Raw genomic sequence first — 20351 nt, forward strand, 5'->3', positions numbered from 1 at the left:
TGAAACGAATAGAACTAAAACTAACTAAAAAACAGAGTGATTGTGGCCAGATTCTTGTAAATCTCAAAGTACAGATTTGAGAGTACCCGCAGTTTCTGACAGCTAGTTCAAAGTCAATAACAACTAATTAACAAAGCATACGAATAAGACTAAATTAACAACCAGTACACATTCAACATCCATTAGATTTAGTGTAAAGACGCCATAAACAGGTATCGACAGATTTTAGATCCATGAAAGTACATATGTAGATAACAATAATACTTACTTTGATTTTAATTTACTGATACAAAAACTTAATAATAATACCAATAAAAACAATATTCAAAGATCTCATTAAAGTATTAAATTGGTAACCTTTTAGAATAAGTTTATTTAAAAGATCGTTAAGTTTACCCATCCTTTCTTAATTTACAGGCACGGTCAAAAACATCTCCTTAAAATTGTGAATGAGCTATTCCGTTTTAAAAGAGTTTTCTAGAGGTACAACAAAACTTCAAAACCGAATCTTTATATCTACGAAATAATTTAGTAAAGGTTTTGAGTAATTTGTGATAACGAAATCCCTGACTTTGATAATTTACTTATTTTTCATAAAGCGTTCATTACAATCTTAAACGTCACAACATACACAGTCATAGCGATCTAGTTGTGAAATATAATCACCGTCAAAATAACAAGTAAAATTAACAATATGGATCAAAAAGTTGTCATTTTTGTCGTAAATTTTAGTGCAGAGTTTCCAGGTCAAAACTAAAACATATAAATCTAGACAAGGACAGTTACAAGTAAGTTCCTTTCGGTAAATGTCGGCAATGTATTTAGACATTTATCGATTATTTAACAAAACATATCAAAATAACGGCAAAAGAGGCACCTGTTCCAAGCCAGAAACATGGCTAGATTCGAACATCAAATCAAAAGAAATCATACCAGATTACTGCCACTACGACATGAAACGCAGAAATCTTCATCAAGATCCACAAGAATAATAATATCAGCAAAGCAAACACTACAGGTGTGGAACATCGCTTGAAGTCCATGAGAAAAGGCACTTTATATAAACGACCAGATAAAACAGACACTTAACTGAACAAAACTAAAGCTGAAAATAAATCCCATGGAGGCAAAACATCCTAATTATATGTTGTACATAACGTTAACTTCTTTCCTCGATATATTAAGACAATACGTTTATCGTTATTCAGCCATATATGATTTTTTTCGAAACCTGTTTTAAAATCTTTAATGATGATTTGTCATAGACAAGGACTCAAACGTATAAACTTTACTGTAAAAAAAATGTAATCTATTATGAGAACCAAGCTAAAGAATCTAATTTACTTGTAAATCGATAAAACTTACCACCTGATTTTGACAGTTTAGTGTCGTTGCCCTCTATTTTTATAACATTATTCGTTATTCCTGGAAATTAAAATGATTTAATGTAACAAGTAGACAATGAAATATAACATTCACTTGTACTCTGTCAATTTAATCTGAACACGTCAATAAATCACGTATTGACCTAGTCCATAATTGACAAGCATGCGGACCAAACGATGTCGTATTATTGTTAGTGATATAGATGAAAAGATGTTGTATGATTGTCAGTAAGACAGCGTTCCACTAAAGTCAACATGACGTCGATTTCGGCAATTGAAGGTTACCGCTAGGTTCTTTATTATTAGCATACCGTAAAGTCAATTATAAAGTAAAACTAATTAGTCTTAGATGCATGATTTACTTTATTAGTTAGTATTGGCTTTGAACTAGCTGTCAGTGACGCTCAGTGTTATTGTTGTTGGGATGTACATGTACCCATGCACGTCCACTCTGCTTTTGTTAGATTTTTGTATCCATCTGATGAGTTAAGGCTTTTTCAAATGATTTATACAGTTCATTATATGTTAAACTGTTACACCACTGTCCCAGGTAAGGGAGAGGGTTGAATCCCGCTAACATGTTTTTTTTGCTGTGTTGTATATCTGTTTTTCATCAATTGTTTTGTTTAACATGTAAACTATGCAAAAGTTTCAAACAAAATTACCTTGGTTAAGGGACAGGGTCATATAATCTTCGTCAATATGAGTTATGCCATTGATTATACAACTGAATAACACATACTATTGACATTCCACTAGTAATTCCCATAAACTGACCTTATCCAAATTAATACATTGTTGACGCCATCGAAGCCGCATCCAGAAGCAGCGCGCCAAAGACTTCATCGAGATGAAACCCAAAATAAAAAGAAAGCCAACAGCCTGATTTAAGAGAAAGCAAAAAATGAAACACCGAAGATAACAGACACTGAATTCAAGTCTCTAAATTTGAGATAGGCAAATACAGATTGTGGTTTTTAACGGGTGCACATATTTTTTTTTGTTTTTTTGTTTATTGTTTTGTATAGTTTGTTCCTCAATATGTTGTGCCGTTACACTAGCGTCAAAGGTCAGGGGGAGGATTTGGCGCTAACAAACTAGTTAACCCGCCACATTTAGTATGAACCTGACCCAAGTCAGTAGCCTTTTATTCAGTGGTTGTCATTTGTTTCTCTGTTACATATTTGTTTTTTATTCAATATTTTGTACATAAATTATCCTGCTGATTTTCTTGTTTTATTTGTTTACACTTGTCATAAAAAAGTTTTCTCTGTATCTACTTTTTGATAAAAAGTTCCTTACTTTATTTCGTATTTATACACCCCTGAATTGCAAATGTTTTGGTTTTTGAGTTCCGGTTGGAAGAAAATTCTGAAAACACCCAAACAACCAATTCATTACAATATTTCAAACCTTTTATCAAAAATTGATCACATAAATGTCAATGGATTTGCCAACAAAATAAGAATCAAACGACTAAGACAAACGTACCTGTTTCGTCACCTTTAATTTTCTTGGTCTTTGGCTTAGTCTCAGTGTTAGAGCTATCAGAAGCTTTCCCGACAACTATTCCAACAGCAGAAGCAGCAGCTATCACAAGTATTATTAAAATGACAATCTAAAATGTAGAATTTACGCTATCACAAGTATTATTAAAATGACAATCTAAAATGTAGAATTTACGCACTGTAATCAAATTAACATAATGTCACTTTTTTGTAAATAAACTATTAGCCATGAAGTACACTTTCTCGCTCACATATATCATTGTTATTCTCCAACAGTATGAAATTGTTCAAATTATTATGGCATATTGTTATTCTAAATTATTTCCCAAAATTGATCGCCCTGAAGATCATAAAAAACATTTTATTAAGATTAAGTATGTCAATAAAGGCTTTGATTTTGTAAATATTGCCGGTATATTTAACGACCATTCTGTTAAAGAACAACTTCCGGGATATTTTGACAATACTGAACTACCTTTTATTTGTTATATTTACAAGAAATCTACCCGGAAATTTGTGTTTAATTTTAGTCAATTGTGTAAAGATGTTAATATCAGTGAAAATACACCTACTTCATGTAATTGCAGTAATTCCGAATATATTTATGGACCCATTTCCCATGTTGTAACAGGAGATCTTAACATCGTTCAAGACCGAGAGTTAAAATCATTCCTCAGTAAAGGACCTAAATGTCATCCCCCGTCAATTATTAATTGGAATGAGTGTCGTAATATCATCCACGACTTACTGTATGAAATGGATAAAACGGGAAAAAGCTGACAAAAAATCTTTGGAGTCTTTTTTTAATTCAGTAATGAAGATAGTTGATATACGTATTCAACATTTTAAAGAACATTTTACTATTAACAATAACCACAATAAATCTATTTCTCGTATCAATTATAAACTAAAAGAACTAGCCAAGAAATTTGTTTTTGTCCCGGCCGATAAAGCTGCTTATAATATTATTATTGTTTCACGTAAACTTTACATTGAGGTTCTGAAAAAGGAAATCACAAATTCACCAACATTCCAACTGACTCCATTTTCAGAAAACGAAATCTGTAACAAACATAAACTTTTAGCCACCGCTTTACAAGCAGAGCCAAATACAATGAAAGTCCCAACTATGTATTGGCTTCCGAAGCTACACAAAACCCCTTACAAATATAGATTTATTTCGTCTTCAAGCCATTGTTCAACTACTTAATTGTCTATTCTTCTTACCAGCACACTTGGTACAATTAAAAACCTTATAATAAATTGTTCAAATAAGGCTTTCGAAAATAGTGGAATAAATTACTTTTGGAGTGTCAAGAACTCGTTGGAAGTACTTGATAAATTGCATGTTTATATTGGTGATTTTGAATCTGTTCAAAGTTTTGATTTTTCTACCCTGTATACCACATTGTCTCACATTCTCATTAAGAAAACATTCACACACCTCATTAAATGGGCATTCAAAAAGTCAGAATGTGAATGTTCAAACTCTTTAAGGTCATTTTTTAGTAGCAATAAACAAAAAAACTATGTTAATTGGACATGCTTTGATACTATATATGCCCTTGAATTTATACTAGATAACATTTTTGTTTGCTTTGGGGATTTCGTATATCGTCAGATTATCGGAATTCCAATGGGGACTAACTGTGCACCACTTATTGCGGACCTCTTTTTGTATTGTTATGAGTTACAATTTATGACAAAAATAAGCAAAGACCCATCAAAACAACATCTGATAAACAAATTTAATAATACTTTTAGATATTTGGATGATATTTTGGCTCTCAATAATGACGACTTCAGTATGTATATTAATGAAATTTATCCTGCTGAACTTACTTTAAATAAAGCTAATACTAACAATGACCACTGTCCTTTCCTAGATCTTGATATCTATATCACTAACGGAAAGCTGAATACTAAAATTTATGATAAAAGGGATGATTTTTCATTTCCTATCGTTAATTACCCGTTTTTAGATGGTGACGTTCCCTTGTCACCATCTTACGGTGTTTATATATCTCAACTTGTACGATTCGCTCGTGTATATAACAAAGTTTTAGATTTTAACGAGAGAAATTTATGTATTACTGAAAAAGTATCACACCAGGGTTTTCGATATCACAAACTAGTCAAAACATTTACTAAATTTTATCATCGGTATAAAGACATCATTCGTAAATATAGCTCAACATGCAGACTTCTTATACGTCCAGGTATTTCACATCCAATTTTTTATGGAAATATTCCTTATAAAGCACAAAGGTGTCAGTATCCATCTCAGAAACTTACAAAACCTTTGAATAGACTTATTAAGAAGGGATATAATTACGATACTGTTGTCAAGTCATTAAAGATTGCATATTTTGGCGTTAATATTGAGTCACTGATAAGGTCTTTGCGTCGGAACTAAACACATTTATTCTAAAAACAGTTGTTGGCATGACAGGGGTTATGTTCTTCTCATATATGTTATGATGGTATGATACTAAACCTCTAACGGGAAGGATTGTGCCTGATATTCATATGATGAAATCATAATCTTTCAGTCAGTTTAATTGAAGTCTGGAGCTGGCATGTCAGTTAACTGCTAGTAGTCTGTTGTTATTTATGTATTATTGTCATTTTGTTTATTTTCTTTGGTTACATCTTCTGACATCAGACTCGGACTTCTCTTGAACTGAATTTTAATGTGCGTATTGTTATGCGTTTACTTTTCTACATCGGTTAGAGGTATAGGGGGAGGGTTTAGATCTCACAAACATGTTTAACCCCGCCGCATGTTTGCGCCTGTCCCAAGTCAGGAGCCTCTGGCCTTTGTTAGTCTTGTATTATTTTTATTTAAGTTTCTTGTGTACAATTTGGAAATTAGTATGGCGTTCATTATCACTGAACTAGTATATATTTGTTTAGGGGCCAGTTGAAGGACGCCTCCGGGTGCGGGAATTTCTCGCTACATTGAAGACCTGTTGGTGACCTTCTGCTTTTGTTTTTTTTATTTGGTCGGGTTGTTGTCTCTTTGACACATTCCCCATTTCCATTCTCAATTTTATAGTATAGAAAATAATGTAATCCATCACTAAAATCTCTTTTTTATTTTGCTTTGCTTATTTAAGTCATAAGAAACCTCAAATTAAAAAAAAAATATGCATATGTTTTGTAATAACTAAATGGATATGTTTCAGTATACAACTTATGTACATATACTTTTTTCTGAGGAAAATTCTTTAATTGTTCCAAATTTAGAAGAAGTTCACTTATTTTCAATTGCTTGCTTCTAGGAAGCAATTCGCCGACAAATTTTCCGTATGCATAGTGACCCGAGCGTAACCCTCCTCGTAAAAATCCGGTGACCACAATACGCATTGATCTGGCATTGAAATAAAACAAATATCTGATTATATATGTTAAACACGTGCTCAATACCCATGCTTTTTGTGATTTGTTTACTATAAGGTGACAATCGGTAAAACTCGGCTTCAAAACACGACATTTTTGTTAAATCATAACAAACAGAGAGAAAAAAAAATTGACGATTATTATAGATTATCGTTGATTATCTCAACGAGAATGATTTTCTCGCTTGAGCTGGAACAGCGAAAGTGAGAAAAGCAATCGAGTTGAGATGACCAATGATAATCTGTTTATCGCTATTTTACCTATGACGACGTTGTCTATTTCAATGTCAATTTCGTTAACAACGCACGTGGCGTCCTTAGTTTCTAGCGATAATTTTTCCATCTCAAGCGAGTAACATGATATGAAAATTATCACAAAAAAAGATCAAAGGAAAAATGCACAAAATAGCGATAATATGATATATTTGCGAAAATAATGATAAAATCGTGCACAGAGGACTAAGTTTATGATGTATATATACATGCATTGGTTCAAGAATTGGACAAACATCATTTTTCACCACTCACTCGTTTCATATGACCCTAATTTTTTAGCATATTTTTCATTTTTTACCCGAATAATTTTACCAAAACTAAAAAAAAAGAATTAAGAGCTAAACTTCTATAAGCAGTCTACTGGAAATATGAGTCGACTTAGAATATTGGTTAAATATAACAAATACTTATCAAAGTTATGTAACCATTACCACGTGTATTTGTTTATTATTGATACTTGTGTTGAATGTATATGATAGGTTGAATGTTTTTCATTTGTTGAGGGATAACTGAACCTGATATTTGAATAAGGTCACTTCAAACCCTTCAAATAAATCGTGCTTTAGGTTTGTCGATTGCTTGAATCTTAAGATATTGTCAATCAAGATTCACTTTTGTTGCAGTAAAATTTCACAACCTTCTAACCGGCAACATGTACTTTCTTGGGTTATTCAATAATAATGAGCCTTTTATTTGCCTTTACTCAACTTACCCCTAAATACAATTGTGTACTAGTTCAGTGAAAATGCACTTGACACTAAACTCCAAAACAAATAAATGGACTAAAATTTAAAAATCATACAAGACTAACAAAGGCCAGAGATTCTTTACTATGAACATCTTTACAGACATCTTTCGAAATTCTTAATTGTTCTCCGTATATATATATATATAACAGGGAAGATGTGGTATGATTGCCAATGACACAACTCTACACAAGAGACTAATAGATAAAAGTCATATGGAAGATATGGTATGATTGCCAATGATACAACTCTCCACAAGAGACTAATAGATAAAAGTCATATGGAAGATGTGGTATGATTGCCAATGATACAACTCTCCACAAGAGACTAATAGATAAAAGTCATATGGAAGATGTGGTATGATTGCCAATGATACAACTCTCCACAAGAGACTACTAGATAAAAGTCATATGGAAGATGTGGTATGATTGCCAATGATACAACTCTCCACAAGAGACTAATAGATAAAAGTCATATGGAAGATGTGGTATGATTGCCAATGATACAACTCTCCACAAGAGACTAATAGATAAAAGTCATATGGAAGATATGGTATGATTGCCAATGATACAACTCTCCACAAGAGACTAATAGATAAAAGTCATATGGAAGATGTGGTATGATTGCCAATGATACAACTCTCCACAAGAGACTAATAGATAAAAGTCATATGGAAGATATGGTATGATTGCCAATGATACAACTCTCCACAAGAGACTAATAGATAAAAGTCATATGGAAGATGTGGTATGATTGCCAATGATACAACTCTCCACAAGAGACTAATAGATAAAAGTCATATGGAAGATATGGTATGATTGCCAATGATACAACTCTCCACAAGAGACTAATAGATAAAAGTCATATGGAAGATGTGGTATGATTGCCAATGATACAACTCTCCACAAGAGACTAATAGATAAAAGTCATATGGAAGATGTGGTATGATCGCCAATGATACAACTCTCCACAAGAGACTAATAGATAAAAGTCATATGGAAGATATGGTATGATTGCCAATGATACAACTCTCCACAAGAGACTAATAGATAAAAGTCATATGGAAGATATGGTATGATTGCCAATGATACAACTCTCCACAAGAGACTAATAGATAAAAGTCATATGGAAGATATGGTATGATTGCCAATGATACAACTCTCCACAAGAGACTAATAGATAAAAGTCATATGGAAGATATGGTATGATTGCCAATGATACAACTCTCCACAAGAGACTAATAGATAAAAGTCATATGGAAGATATGGTATGATTGCCAATGATACAACTCTCCACAAGAGACTAATAGATAAAAGTCATATGGAAGATATGGTATGATTGCCAATGATACAACTCTCCACAAGAGACTAATAGATAAAAGTCATATGGAAGATTTTTTTGTTCCGTTGATTGATAGCGTTTGATTGGTCAGCTATTATGGAGGTTCCATATTTTAATTTACCTTGGAGTTATTGTTATACTTCACTACATATAAACTAAAAAAATGTTGCTTAAATCGAAAACATTATTCTAAATACATGTATATTGTATTTTTCATCATGTTTAGTTTCGTAACAGGTCTGGGAACACAGTTATCATACTTTTATTTTTGTTTTCTAATATAGTTTATAGTTCGGACAGTGTGTTACTAGCCATTCTTTTTTGTATACCCCTTCCAAATTTATTTCTCCATGTGTTATGCTTCAAATAGAATTTAGGGGGTGAAATGACAGTCAACAAATTTGGTTCATGAATTTCAAAGTAAAGCAGTTATTTACCTGAAAAAAGGTTAAAATTAGAATTTCTGAAGCTGTCGTAAGATTTCAAGGCCCCTTAAACATAAAATGCCCGTTTTTTGAGTTAGAGATGATGAAGTGTTAAATAATTTTGACATGATTTGTCCCACAAGTAGTCCAACGCACTGTACAAATATTATTGAGACAGGGTAGATGGGATTTTTTAAAACATTTATTATCTAAAAGAAATGCAAAACAGTTACGAAATAACTGTGTTCTCGGACCAATGTTTAGATTGAATTAAGTGTTTAGAATTGTGTTAAAGGTCGTGTTTTTATAAGAAATTGGTGTTAAAAACTTTCAATTCTAAAACACAAAATGATCTTATTAAAGACATGTGTTATTTTTTTTTCTATGTTTACACGAGTTTTCAGGCCTGTCAAATAGATGATCGCTTGAAAATAAAACTTGCTTAATCCGCAACTTATCAATTCAAGATTACTCACAGCTACTAAAAGCAAGTTTAAAGTAAATTAAAACAAGAAGATCATTTTCCCCAAACAGAACATGGAATCAGTACATATTTCCAAAAATAAATGTAAAGGATCAAAGTATGACACAGAACCAAAAGTGTTCATATTATCAGCAATACATTTTTTTGTTACATTTATATTTAATTAAAACAAAATCAGTCAAACATCTTACTACAGTGTTCAATGTATCATCTTTAAAGCCTCGGTCACACCTTACCGGATAGCTCGAACGGACGCCTAACGGATAACTTTTTTTCAATCCGTTGATGTCCGTTAGACGTCCGTTCTTATCCGTTAGGCGTCCGTCCATATCCGTTGCGTGTCCGTTTTATCCGTTGACGTCCGTTCTGTCCGGTGGAAAATTTTGAGCATGTTCAAAACTTTGAACGGACGGCCAACGGATAAAATGTCCGTTGAACGTCCGTTAGGCGTCCGTTTTGTACGGTACTCGTCCGTTTTGTATCCGTTACGTGTCCGTTATGCATCCGTTGGAGATCCGGTAGACCAATTCACTAACGAACGTCTACCGGACGCCTAACGGACGCCTAACGGATAAAACGGATGTGAAACGGACATTAACGGAAGGATAACGGATAAAACGGATGCCTACTGATAGTTTATTCTCATAAAACCATGCAAGTACAAAGGTTACAGAGAAGTTGTAAAATAATATACATAAAAAACAAAATATGCATTAGAAATGCATAAAATTCAAAAATACTAGATGTAAAACGGACAAATGCCAATTGAAATTTCGCGTCAGAAATGCCAATATATGGTATGTTAGATTTTCTTGAGTGTCATGACTATTTATTATCCGTGATGGATTTTGGAGTAAGAGCATGTCTTCGCTACCAAGCAGCTCTTATTCAGGCCAGACTCAACTTAAATATAGCAAATATAAACCTTATAGCTGTCGAAAGGAGAAGACAAAGGAGATGGTGGACACGACCATGGCTTAGTCCTGAAAGACGAAGCAGTTTTGGTCTATATAACCAACTCATGAAGAAACGAAAAAAAAATTCGGATAAATTGTTCAATTTGTTTAGTACGTGTGACCTTGATAACTGTCATACTGACCAGACTTTCCCAGAAGCAAATATTATAACATATATACTAGATACCATGTCCATCTGACGCGCCTTTAATTTTCAGATGGTTTATTTCTTTAAATTTTAGATGGTTTATTGCCTTTAATTTTTAGATGGTTTATTGCCTTTAATTTTCAGATTATTTTGTTCATCCGTTATATCCGTTACGCTTCCGTTAGGTGTCCGTTTTATCCGGTACTCGTCCGTTGGATGTACGTTCGACGTCCGTTCTGTCCGGTATGTATCCGTTTCACGTACGTTCAATGTCCGTTGTGTGTCCGTTAGGCATTCGTTACATGTCCGTTAGTACACCAACGGACTCCCAACGGATAAAAATTTTGTCAACGGATAACTTTTTTTTATCCGTTAGGCGTCCGTTCGAGCTATCCGGTAAGGTGTGACCGAGGCTTTAGATTTAGTTTATTTAAAAACGCTAATAAGTTACACGGATCCGTTCTAACTCTATGACCGCCATAAACATCATCTACAAAAACAGATGTTAATTCGATGTTTGTAATAAGAAACTTCCGAAATTAATATACACATATATGAAATAGCAACTTTGTAAAGACGCTATATTTTAGGGCCTAACAGAAGTCCCTTCGGGAATATAGCTACTCCTTTAAAAAATAGTACACTTTTAGTATTTAATAATAATTATTTTCTAAAGCAATTTCCCTTGGGCAAATATAAAAAAAAAACTAGGAATAATTGAATTCTTGATTATTTAAGCCAGATATGTAATCAAATTTAACGTGATAAAGTGCTATGTAATTTTTTGGAATATATATACTTTGATTTATTAAAATACAGGAACACGTCTGCAATAGCATAGGTTCAGATTATCTGATTGTTCTATTTATAGTTAGCCTTATCTACTCACTGATTAATCAGTCTCACTTGCGGACAAACTTATCCCTTACTAGTAGTGTTACTGTATTAAACAAACAATTACTATAGGAAATATGAAATCGAAACTGTTTGGTCTTTTACAATTTCAATTAAATATGATTTAGTAAAGACTGATTAAACATTCTTTTATAACTAGAAACATTTCTGAATGTTTATATAACAAATATATACACCTTGTTGTCTATATAGAAAAAATAAGTATCGAAGAATATTCTTTTTTGGTTGAAATATTAGTTTTAAATAGTAATGGAAAGTACTCTTTGAAAAGATGTAACCACTCAAAGTCCTCTTACATAATTCCCTATAAAAAGAAGAATAAAAGTACTCTTTGCAACAAAATCTTCTACAAACTCTCTTTTAACTTTTTCTATACGAGCCTATTTTAACTTACCATGGAAGAATATTAAAGATGAATATTTATAGTTTTAGAGCCCAAAAGAACAGCATTTTATAGAAAATGACATACATAATGTATAAAATTTTATCAATAAGACTCATTAAGAAAGTACGCAGAATCAATTTACTCTGAATCTATTTCACACAAGAGTCCTTCTCAAATAGTTTTTTTATTCTTTATACTCAAATTCAAAGTTTTACAGCTCCATTTATCATGTTTATGTACTTAAGGATTCTTACAATAAAATGACATTTTCAATAAAAATAAATAATTGACTTACGACAACAGAAAACTGCAATTTTGAAATGTTTTATCAGATTTTGAGTATTCATCCCAAAAATGTATGAGAAGGACCTTTTCAACCGAATCAACAATGTGTTGGAAGTTTAAGTTTAAGTTTTAAAAAAATCTGGATAGAAATTAATTTTTTGATTTTGGTTTGAGATATCTATTAACATGATTGATGAAAAATTGTACAAAAACATGTAAAATTCGCATATCACATCAAAAGGGCTTCAACAGCACCTAATAGCGCTGGATTTTTTTTCAACATACCAAAGTGCAAAAATTGTTGAAAAATATTTCGATATAGACTTTATAATATTCGAATTCAAGTAGGCTTTGACAACTTTAATGTTTGACACGGCGAGACAATCGAATGTAGAGAATTTATTCCATCAAATACATATATATATTTTCAAAGACCCTTTTAACCAAGACCAAAATCATATATTTTGAACATTAATTCTTATATTGTGTTTCAAATTAGAATTAATTCATTTTAAGTTAAATTTGTCTTTCCATGCCAAAATCTACACAAAAATACTTCAAAATTGAATCTGCCAGTGATTATCATATAATAATCAGAGAATACTTTTTATTAGAATTATTGTGAAACTTATTCATTATAGAAGTATGGACTGTATAATTAATTGTTTACATTTCCAGCAGGTAAAAATACAACAATGAAAAATAAAGTAAAACCTGTTCTCTAAAGAGGAAAATTAGAATAAGGAAAAAATTGTTAAGATTGATAATATAAGTACATTTAATTAATATAAAACACTAAAAATCTATTCAACTGTACATTTTGTAAGATTTTTTGTTAATTTATTTTTAATCATTATATATTAATATAGTTAAACACAATGTAAATGTTTACTTTCAAATTTTACAAATTGATATGCATTACTACATGTTATAAGTTAAAGTAATACAATCATGCTGAGTGTTTGTCCGCAACATCCGGGTTTTCAGAGATAAGAATAGCTATAAAATCTGCATCTCATTAGATGACGTGTAACATAGGGGAATCTGATCCTATGCTATTAAATGGACACAATTTGTGGTTCTTTTCACATTCATAAAACGAACTTCAAATATTTAAAATAGCTTATATATATTTACCAGCATGCGCTTCCGGTACCTTCTGTGGTTTTGTGTATAGACCTCCTCGAGAAGTCCACTATGAAAGTCTGTCGAACTACCATCATTTTCTTTTAATTGTTTCATTTTAACATCATCCTCATCAACAATGTTCATTCCCTCCAATGTACTCTCCTGTAAAGATAGTTGCAAAGTTTAACAGTGTGTTCAAACAATATTTACATTAATGATTAGTTCGAAGCTCCCAAAAAGTTTATTCTCTACATGTACATGTATCTATAATATATGCATTAATCTATATCTATGTGTGTGTTATCATTTAATAGGTTAGTAAACAATGCATACAGAGGATACTCCTTCGCTCCCCTTTACATATTTATTTTTAGAATTGACTGTACAAAATAAAAGCTGTGAGGCTGCCGAATTATAATTATTAACTTGAGGTGGCACTATTAAGGTAACTATATATACCCAGGGAAAAGCTTTCGGCAAATTAGAATTAAACAAGGCAATAATTTAAAAGCAGTGCAAAATATTAAAATATTTACAATGTTTTTGTTTTTGTTTATTTTAACGACATTATATATTTATTCACCAAGTATGCTTGCTACAAGGTTATGTTCCGGACCATATGAGTATTTGGACCATACGCGTATGGTCATGACCATATGCGTATACTCATATTGGCATGGGAATGTAATCACTGTGTATCATCGCCACCGGAAATTGGGTACTAACGAAGCGGAGAGAAATAGAAAAAAAGTAAACAAGTTAAGAATTCATTCAATTTAAAGCATTTCCACTCATTGGATGAGGGTGTCGCTTAAAAAATGATTTTCTCATATATAATCCTTTAAATTATTAGTCCGATAAGTACAAAATTAATACAAGATATTGTGTAATACTCCAAAACTTGTCACTTAGTACCGGAAAATTTCGAGGTCGATCGTCCTCTGTCGCCCCATTCTCAAGATATTGAACTGTTTTTCATTATTTTTCAAGACACGTTTTTAGAATATTATAGTGTGGCATCATATTTACTGAAATTTGTTGCCAAAAAGATGTATTTTAAAGAATATGGACAAAAACATTGTTTGTTTATTGTACGGCGAATTGCAGGACGTTGTACGGCGAATTGCAAAATAACAACTTTTGTCTGTATGGCGTCTTGCAATATATCATAATTTCAAGAGGAAATTAATCACTGTTTCGATAATATCAAGTGACGATATTTTGTTGATATCAAAGCTTTACAGGATTACAAATATACAAAATGACTTACTTATCAAATATTATTAAATATATGTCGTTTATTCCGTTCAGAAACCGTCGTTGAGTACCGCTATTCGACCTTGTACAAAAAGGTCTTTTTATCCTAAATACATTCATATATCGTTATTATATACTATTAACGACTGTTGTCTTATTTGTTGTTCGGTGAAATTTTGTAAGTTCAATAAAATAAACCGCACATTTATATTTTGTTGGTGCTAGGTTTTGTTCAGATACAAACAGTGGCGATATGATAGCAAATACGATAACTATCCACCAGGATCAAATAAAGTGTATGTAAGCAATTATATGCTATCGTACGGCCTTCAACAACGAAAACTCGTACCTTATAGTCGGCTATAAAAAGCACCGACCGAAAAATGTGGATTGATTCAACAAGACAACTAACGGCCTAACTCATAACAAAACAATTTATGAAAGACAACAAATATGATAGAGATGAACCAACGACAACCACCGAACCACAGGATCGAGAATTCGGACAGACACATAAAGTATGTGCTGGATTAAATACATTGTTTAATTATTTAATTTCTGAAATGATTCATTTGTAAAAAGAAAAGTTAAGAAACTACTGTATTAAATTTTCATCGTTTAATTAAAGCGAATGGTATTTCTACCTAATGCAAATTAAGATGGGGAAAGGGGGGGATAGTGTGTTCGTTAACATTTTAGATGATAACATTTAACAGCAACTTTAATTTACACTTTTTCCAAACGAACCCAACAGCAATGAAAAGGGGAAGTACATATCTTTAATGTATTTAAAAGTTTGAAAACCACTGTACAAAGTCGCAGAAATGCCGAGCTCTATAAGCAATCTTTTATAAAGCTGACTAATTTTCAGAATACACAAAGTACCATATTTGTTATTGACACATGAATAGACAATTGAACGGATGGAAAAGCAGACGGAAAGATTGACTCCAAGAAAAATGACTATTATGTTATGAAATTCGAAAATGCTTCAAACTACAAAAGGAAGGCTTCTTCTGGTTATGTGTATTGTTGAGTAAATGTTTTATTTCAATCAGTCGTAGCAAACTTGAGTTATCGTCGTCATCGTCATGACGTAGGAAAGTGTAACAAACAAAAAGAATGAGTGAATACTATATGGCGCGAACATTATTTTTTATGGCGGGGGCTCTCATAAGTTATGGCTACATCTCAGGGTATTCATACGACTCATTGCTTACATGATTTTATTAAAAGGAATAACGAAAGTTTACTGATTTTTATTTGAAAAAATCAAAACCAGTGTCTAAATCAGAAAGTAACATGTAAGGTGTAACAAGTTGAAGCACTCATTCATCTCCAAGTCCCAATTAATATCTCTGAGCTGATACAAAACAAGCCTTGGTCCATCTTTACATTTCTGAAGTCTTAGACTAGCACATTTAGCATCAATTTGAGAACCAAGTCCTAATTTTTCGGCCTCTTCTACCAGTCCACACTGTTCAGTTATTTTACGAATTGCAAATTGAAAAGGTACTATATTTCTAACAATTCCATTCAGGTATACTCCGGGTTAATGTAACCTATCAAACATTCCATATACATCTGAATTATTTCCATCATAGGACTAACCAGGGTTTTAGCTGGGTAAGAAGTAGCCCGTCCTTTTAAAGTTTAGGATACATTACAAATAGAGTCCAGAAATAATACATTGGTTAGACGTATAAATGGGGCTTGAGATATCCCTTAACACTGCCGCATTTGTTGCACCTGATCCAACTTGAGTCCATAACCCGGGCTATATAGTCTTGTATTTATTTTATTTTAATTTTGTTTCATTTATATGTTTCAGGAAACAAACATTGAACATCTACCCCCTTTTTGTAGTTAAATGATTGCTCACTTAGGAGACAGCTTCCGGTATACCAATACACAGTCACAAGTTTAGTTTCGCATTATGGCCATGGTGAATTTTCTAAAAAAATAAATTTGTTTTTAGATAGTTGAAGAATGATATAGCCGTCATAGTGGTTTTATTTAAACATTTAGATTGTTTTTAGCATGTTTTATAAGCCATTTTTCAGTTTGACCGTCCATATATTTACCTATCTATATTGCAATAGATTTAGAAATTTTGTATTGTTTTTCAACAAAGATTTTACGCTCGATCTTTTCAATTCAATTTTATGGGAAAAAAACAGCAGAAATGCATACGTTTTTATTACCTCTTGATAGATATATGTCTATGGTCTCAGGAAAGGTATCACTCTAATTGATTGAAATTTTCCTTTGGTCCAATTTATTAAGACCTTGTGACATGTTCTATCCCCTATTTAGCAATATTTGGTATCAAATAAATGCTGATTGCCATGGTTGCACAAACAAGAGAGATTATGTTTCACCATTATAACTATTGGAAATCAAATCTATGGACGATTCTCTTTCCATAAATATACATATGCATAACTCAAATATTAAGACTTATTTGTTCTAAGGAAGGAAGGAAAAGAGGGTGTTTAAAAAATATGAGTGTCAATTTAAAGTTTTTTTTTCTATCTGTGTATTGCCACCCCCACCCTAGTGCACAATTTTCTCGCTGTGTTGGGTTGTTTTCTACTATTTGGTCGGGATTCTGTTTCTTTGACATTTTCCTCATTTCTATTCTCCATTTTATCAAGGAGTTACTATATTCAAAGATTTTTAAAGACAGTTACATACATGTATATGCTGTTTATGTCACTCCTTTGTGGAAGCAACGTAAAGAAAGAGATGGACAGCAAATTTTAATGTAATTCTTGTAAATAACAGTGAACATCAATCAGTTAACATAGAAAATGATTTCAAACCAGTGTTAAAAGTAACAGATGAAATGAATCCCAATTTCAAATAAACAGTTAACAACATTGCAAATTTTAACAGAACAGATTACAGACAGTGTCTCGAAAACAGTTAACAGTTTAAATTTATCTCAAATAACAGTTTTAACAAAACCTTGAAAAGTACAAAAGCAGTGTAACATAAAAAGGCACCCTCCCTTTAGATATTTAAACTTCATGCTTTATTTTCTTTGAAAGGACGGTAAATAAATATTCTAAAATTAGCAAGTTGCCATACAGTTGAAAACAAGTTGCCATACAGTAAATTTGTCAACACGAGCAAGTTGCCGTACCCTATAATTTATTTTTCATGGTCTATATTCTTTAAAATACATCTTTTTGGCAACAAATTTCAGTAAATATGATGCCACACTATAATATTCTAAAAACGTGTCTGGAAAAATAATGAAAAACAGTTCAATATCTTGAGAATGGGGCGACAGAGGACGATCGACCTCGAAATTTTCCGGTACTAAGTGACACGTTTTGGAGTATTACACAATATCTGGTATTAATTTTGTACTTATCGGACTAATAATTTTAAGGATTATATATGAGAAAATCATTTCTTAAGCGACACCCTCATCCAATGAGTGGAAATGCTTTAAATTGAATGAATTCTTAACTTGTTTACATTTTTTTCTATTTCTCTCCGCTTCGTTAGTACCCAATTTCCGGTGGCGATGATACACAGTGGTAATAAAGATTACTTATTAGCTCTTTGTATTTTTCCTCTATCAAAATAGAGTTGATAATCTTCCAATATCCCTTTCCTCTTTCTAACACACCAGTTCTAATACTTAAGAAAACGCTTTGATGATCCGTAGAATTAATTACAGCTGGTTTAATTTTACAATTCTATATACTAATGACTTATTAAAGAGTCAATTGCTATCATATCTATTTTACTTGCCTGAGTTTTATCTCTCTTTCGCCATGTAAATTGTTGAACCGTCAACGTTTTGATTTAAACATCTCCAAATATCAATTAGTTTGTTTGATTTTAAAATTTATTTCAAACTATTTACTAGTTTTGAAATCTGGCTATTTTGTGGTGTTTTTTTCTATCGATAACATTTAAAGTATCATTGAAATCTCCCCTAACTATCGGTATACTGATTCAAAATTTTGTTATTTTATCACTTACTTTTAAATAAAACGTATTTTTAGATGCTTTATAAATTGTTGCATATATACATACCAACGTGAATATTGTGTCGTTGATTTATATATTGAGCAGAATTTCTCTCCCGTCAGTGTCTCGATTTTCATTAATAACGGTAACATTTAAATTACTAGTAATTTTGGATGCATTCAACCTGTCATTCATATCTGTAACGTGTGCACCTTAACGAGCTCTAAGCGTGTATTAGGTGTACGATAAGCGTTCCTAAGCGTTTATAGGGCGTTCAAAAAACGTATTGTTACGTATCCCTGGCGTTTGTCTAACGACGATGGAATGCACACTACTATAAGTTATATGGTTCGCTACTGACCCCATACGGATCCATAGAGGATTAGTAAAATCCATAGGGGGTGAGGCCGGAGGCCGAGTCCCCTGTGAATTTTATTCACCCTCTATGGATCCGTAGGGGGTCAGTAGTTAACCGTATAACGAATTTATCGGACGCTGGACTTTTTCTGCGTTGTTTTGTTGTAAAATAAACAATGAAACGCAACAACATTAATAGATGACGTCGCCATTAACGCGTCATGAACCCCCTATGAAACCTACTAACCCCCTACGGTCTCATAGGGGGGTCATCACGTGACGGCGTTTAACCAATCACAACGTGATAATTCATCTATTGTCCGATAAGAAGGAATAACGTTTCTTGAACGTATTTGAGACGCGTCCCAGTCGTATCTTGGACGTTCTATTATGGAGTGTTTGTGACAAAAACACTCGCATACGTTTCAGTTAAAGTCGGACGATCTCGAAGCGTATACAACGTACCCTACACGTGTCTCAAACTTATCTGTAGCGTATGTATAACGTGTATGTAGCGTAAAGGTATACGCTAGACACACGCTTGAGCTGGATATTTTTTTTTATGCTACATAAAAATTTCCCCTAGTAATAGCGTTCACCAAGCGTATACCTTTGTATTTTGACGTACTTCAAACTTATGCAACGCGCGTTTAACGATTGCTTAGCGTTCCTCTGGCCACCGTTTCACAAAGGGTCGTAAATCGTGAAAAAGGTCGTACGACCATTTTAACGATATGCGACCGTTTCACAAATATTTACGATTTACGACCTACGAGGAATATTGGTCGCAAATTCCCGACTGGGTTTAAGCAGTCGTAAATCGGAAACTTTAATAAAACGGGAAATAATACGTGTCATTTTTAGCAACTATGGCTGCGTTCATGGCTTTGCTAGAACAAGAAGAGAGGAAAGAGAGGAGGCCGCGTATTTTCCGTGATCGGAACAACCCAATCGACTATATGACAGATGTTGAGCTGATTGAGCGATACAGAATGCCAAGCATTAAGATCTTGGAAGTTGTTGATTTAGTTAGAAAAGATATAGAGAGTCCAACCTACAGAAGTCATGCTATTCCAGCAATTTTACAGGTGTGAAATCCTTTATTTTGTTATGATCCTGCCATTTTCCCACTTATAACGTTTACCTGTTTACCTGTACTGCAACTCCCTCCTATGTCAGGAGAACCACCAATCCTAGAATCGGTGTAATATCACTCGCGGTTAAAATCCTCAAGATTATGTTTAAAAGATATATAAAACCTTTAAAACTATAAAAGAGATATTAATTTATCTCCTCTGGGGGATGTGACCCTATCACCAATATTTACACTATTCTGGTATGCATAAAAAGTCATCCATCATTCA

At 32.6% G+C, this 20351-nt stretch overlaps 1 protein-coding gene across 4 annotated transcripts in view; it reads right to left on the reverse strand.

Moving 5' to 3' along the window:
- The window catches only part of LOC134704857 (uncharacterized), a 111134-nt gene that overhangs the window by 11141 nt on the left and 79642 nt on the right, over nt 1–20351 (reverse strand). For all 4 annotated transcript variants that reach the window (XM_063563639.1, XM_063563640.1, XM_063563638.1 and 1 more), the window contains 3 exons: nt 13393–13545; nt 2877–3003; nt 1366–1425 (listed from right to left, as the gene is read on the reverse strand). In XM_063563639.1, the coding sequence (XP_063419709.1) occupies nt 1366–1425; nt 2877–3003; nt 13393–13545 (340 nt within the window). The remainder of the gene's footprint in view (nt 1–1365; nt 1426–2876; nt 3004–13392; nt 13546–20351) is intronic.

Source organism: Mytilus trossulus, chromosome 2 (genome assembly GCF_036588685.1).
Source record: "Mytilus trossulus isolate FHL-02 chromosome 2, PNRI_Mtr1.1.1.hap1, whole genome shotgun sequence".
In the NCBI taxonomy this organism is placed as follows: Eukaryota; Metazoa; Mollusca; class Bivalvia; order Mytilida; family Mytilidae; genus Mytilus; species Mytilus trossulus.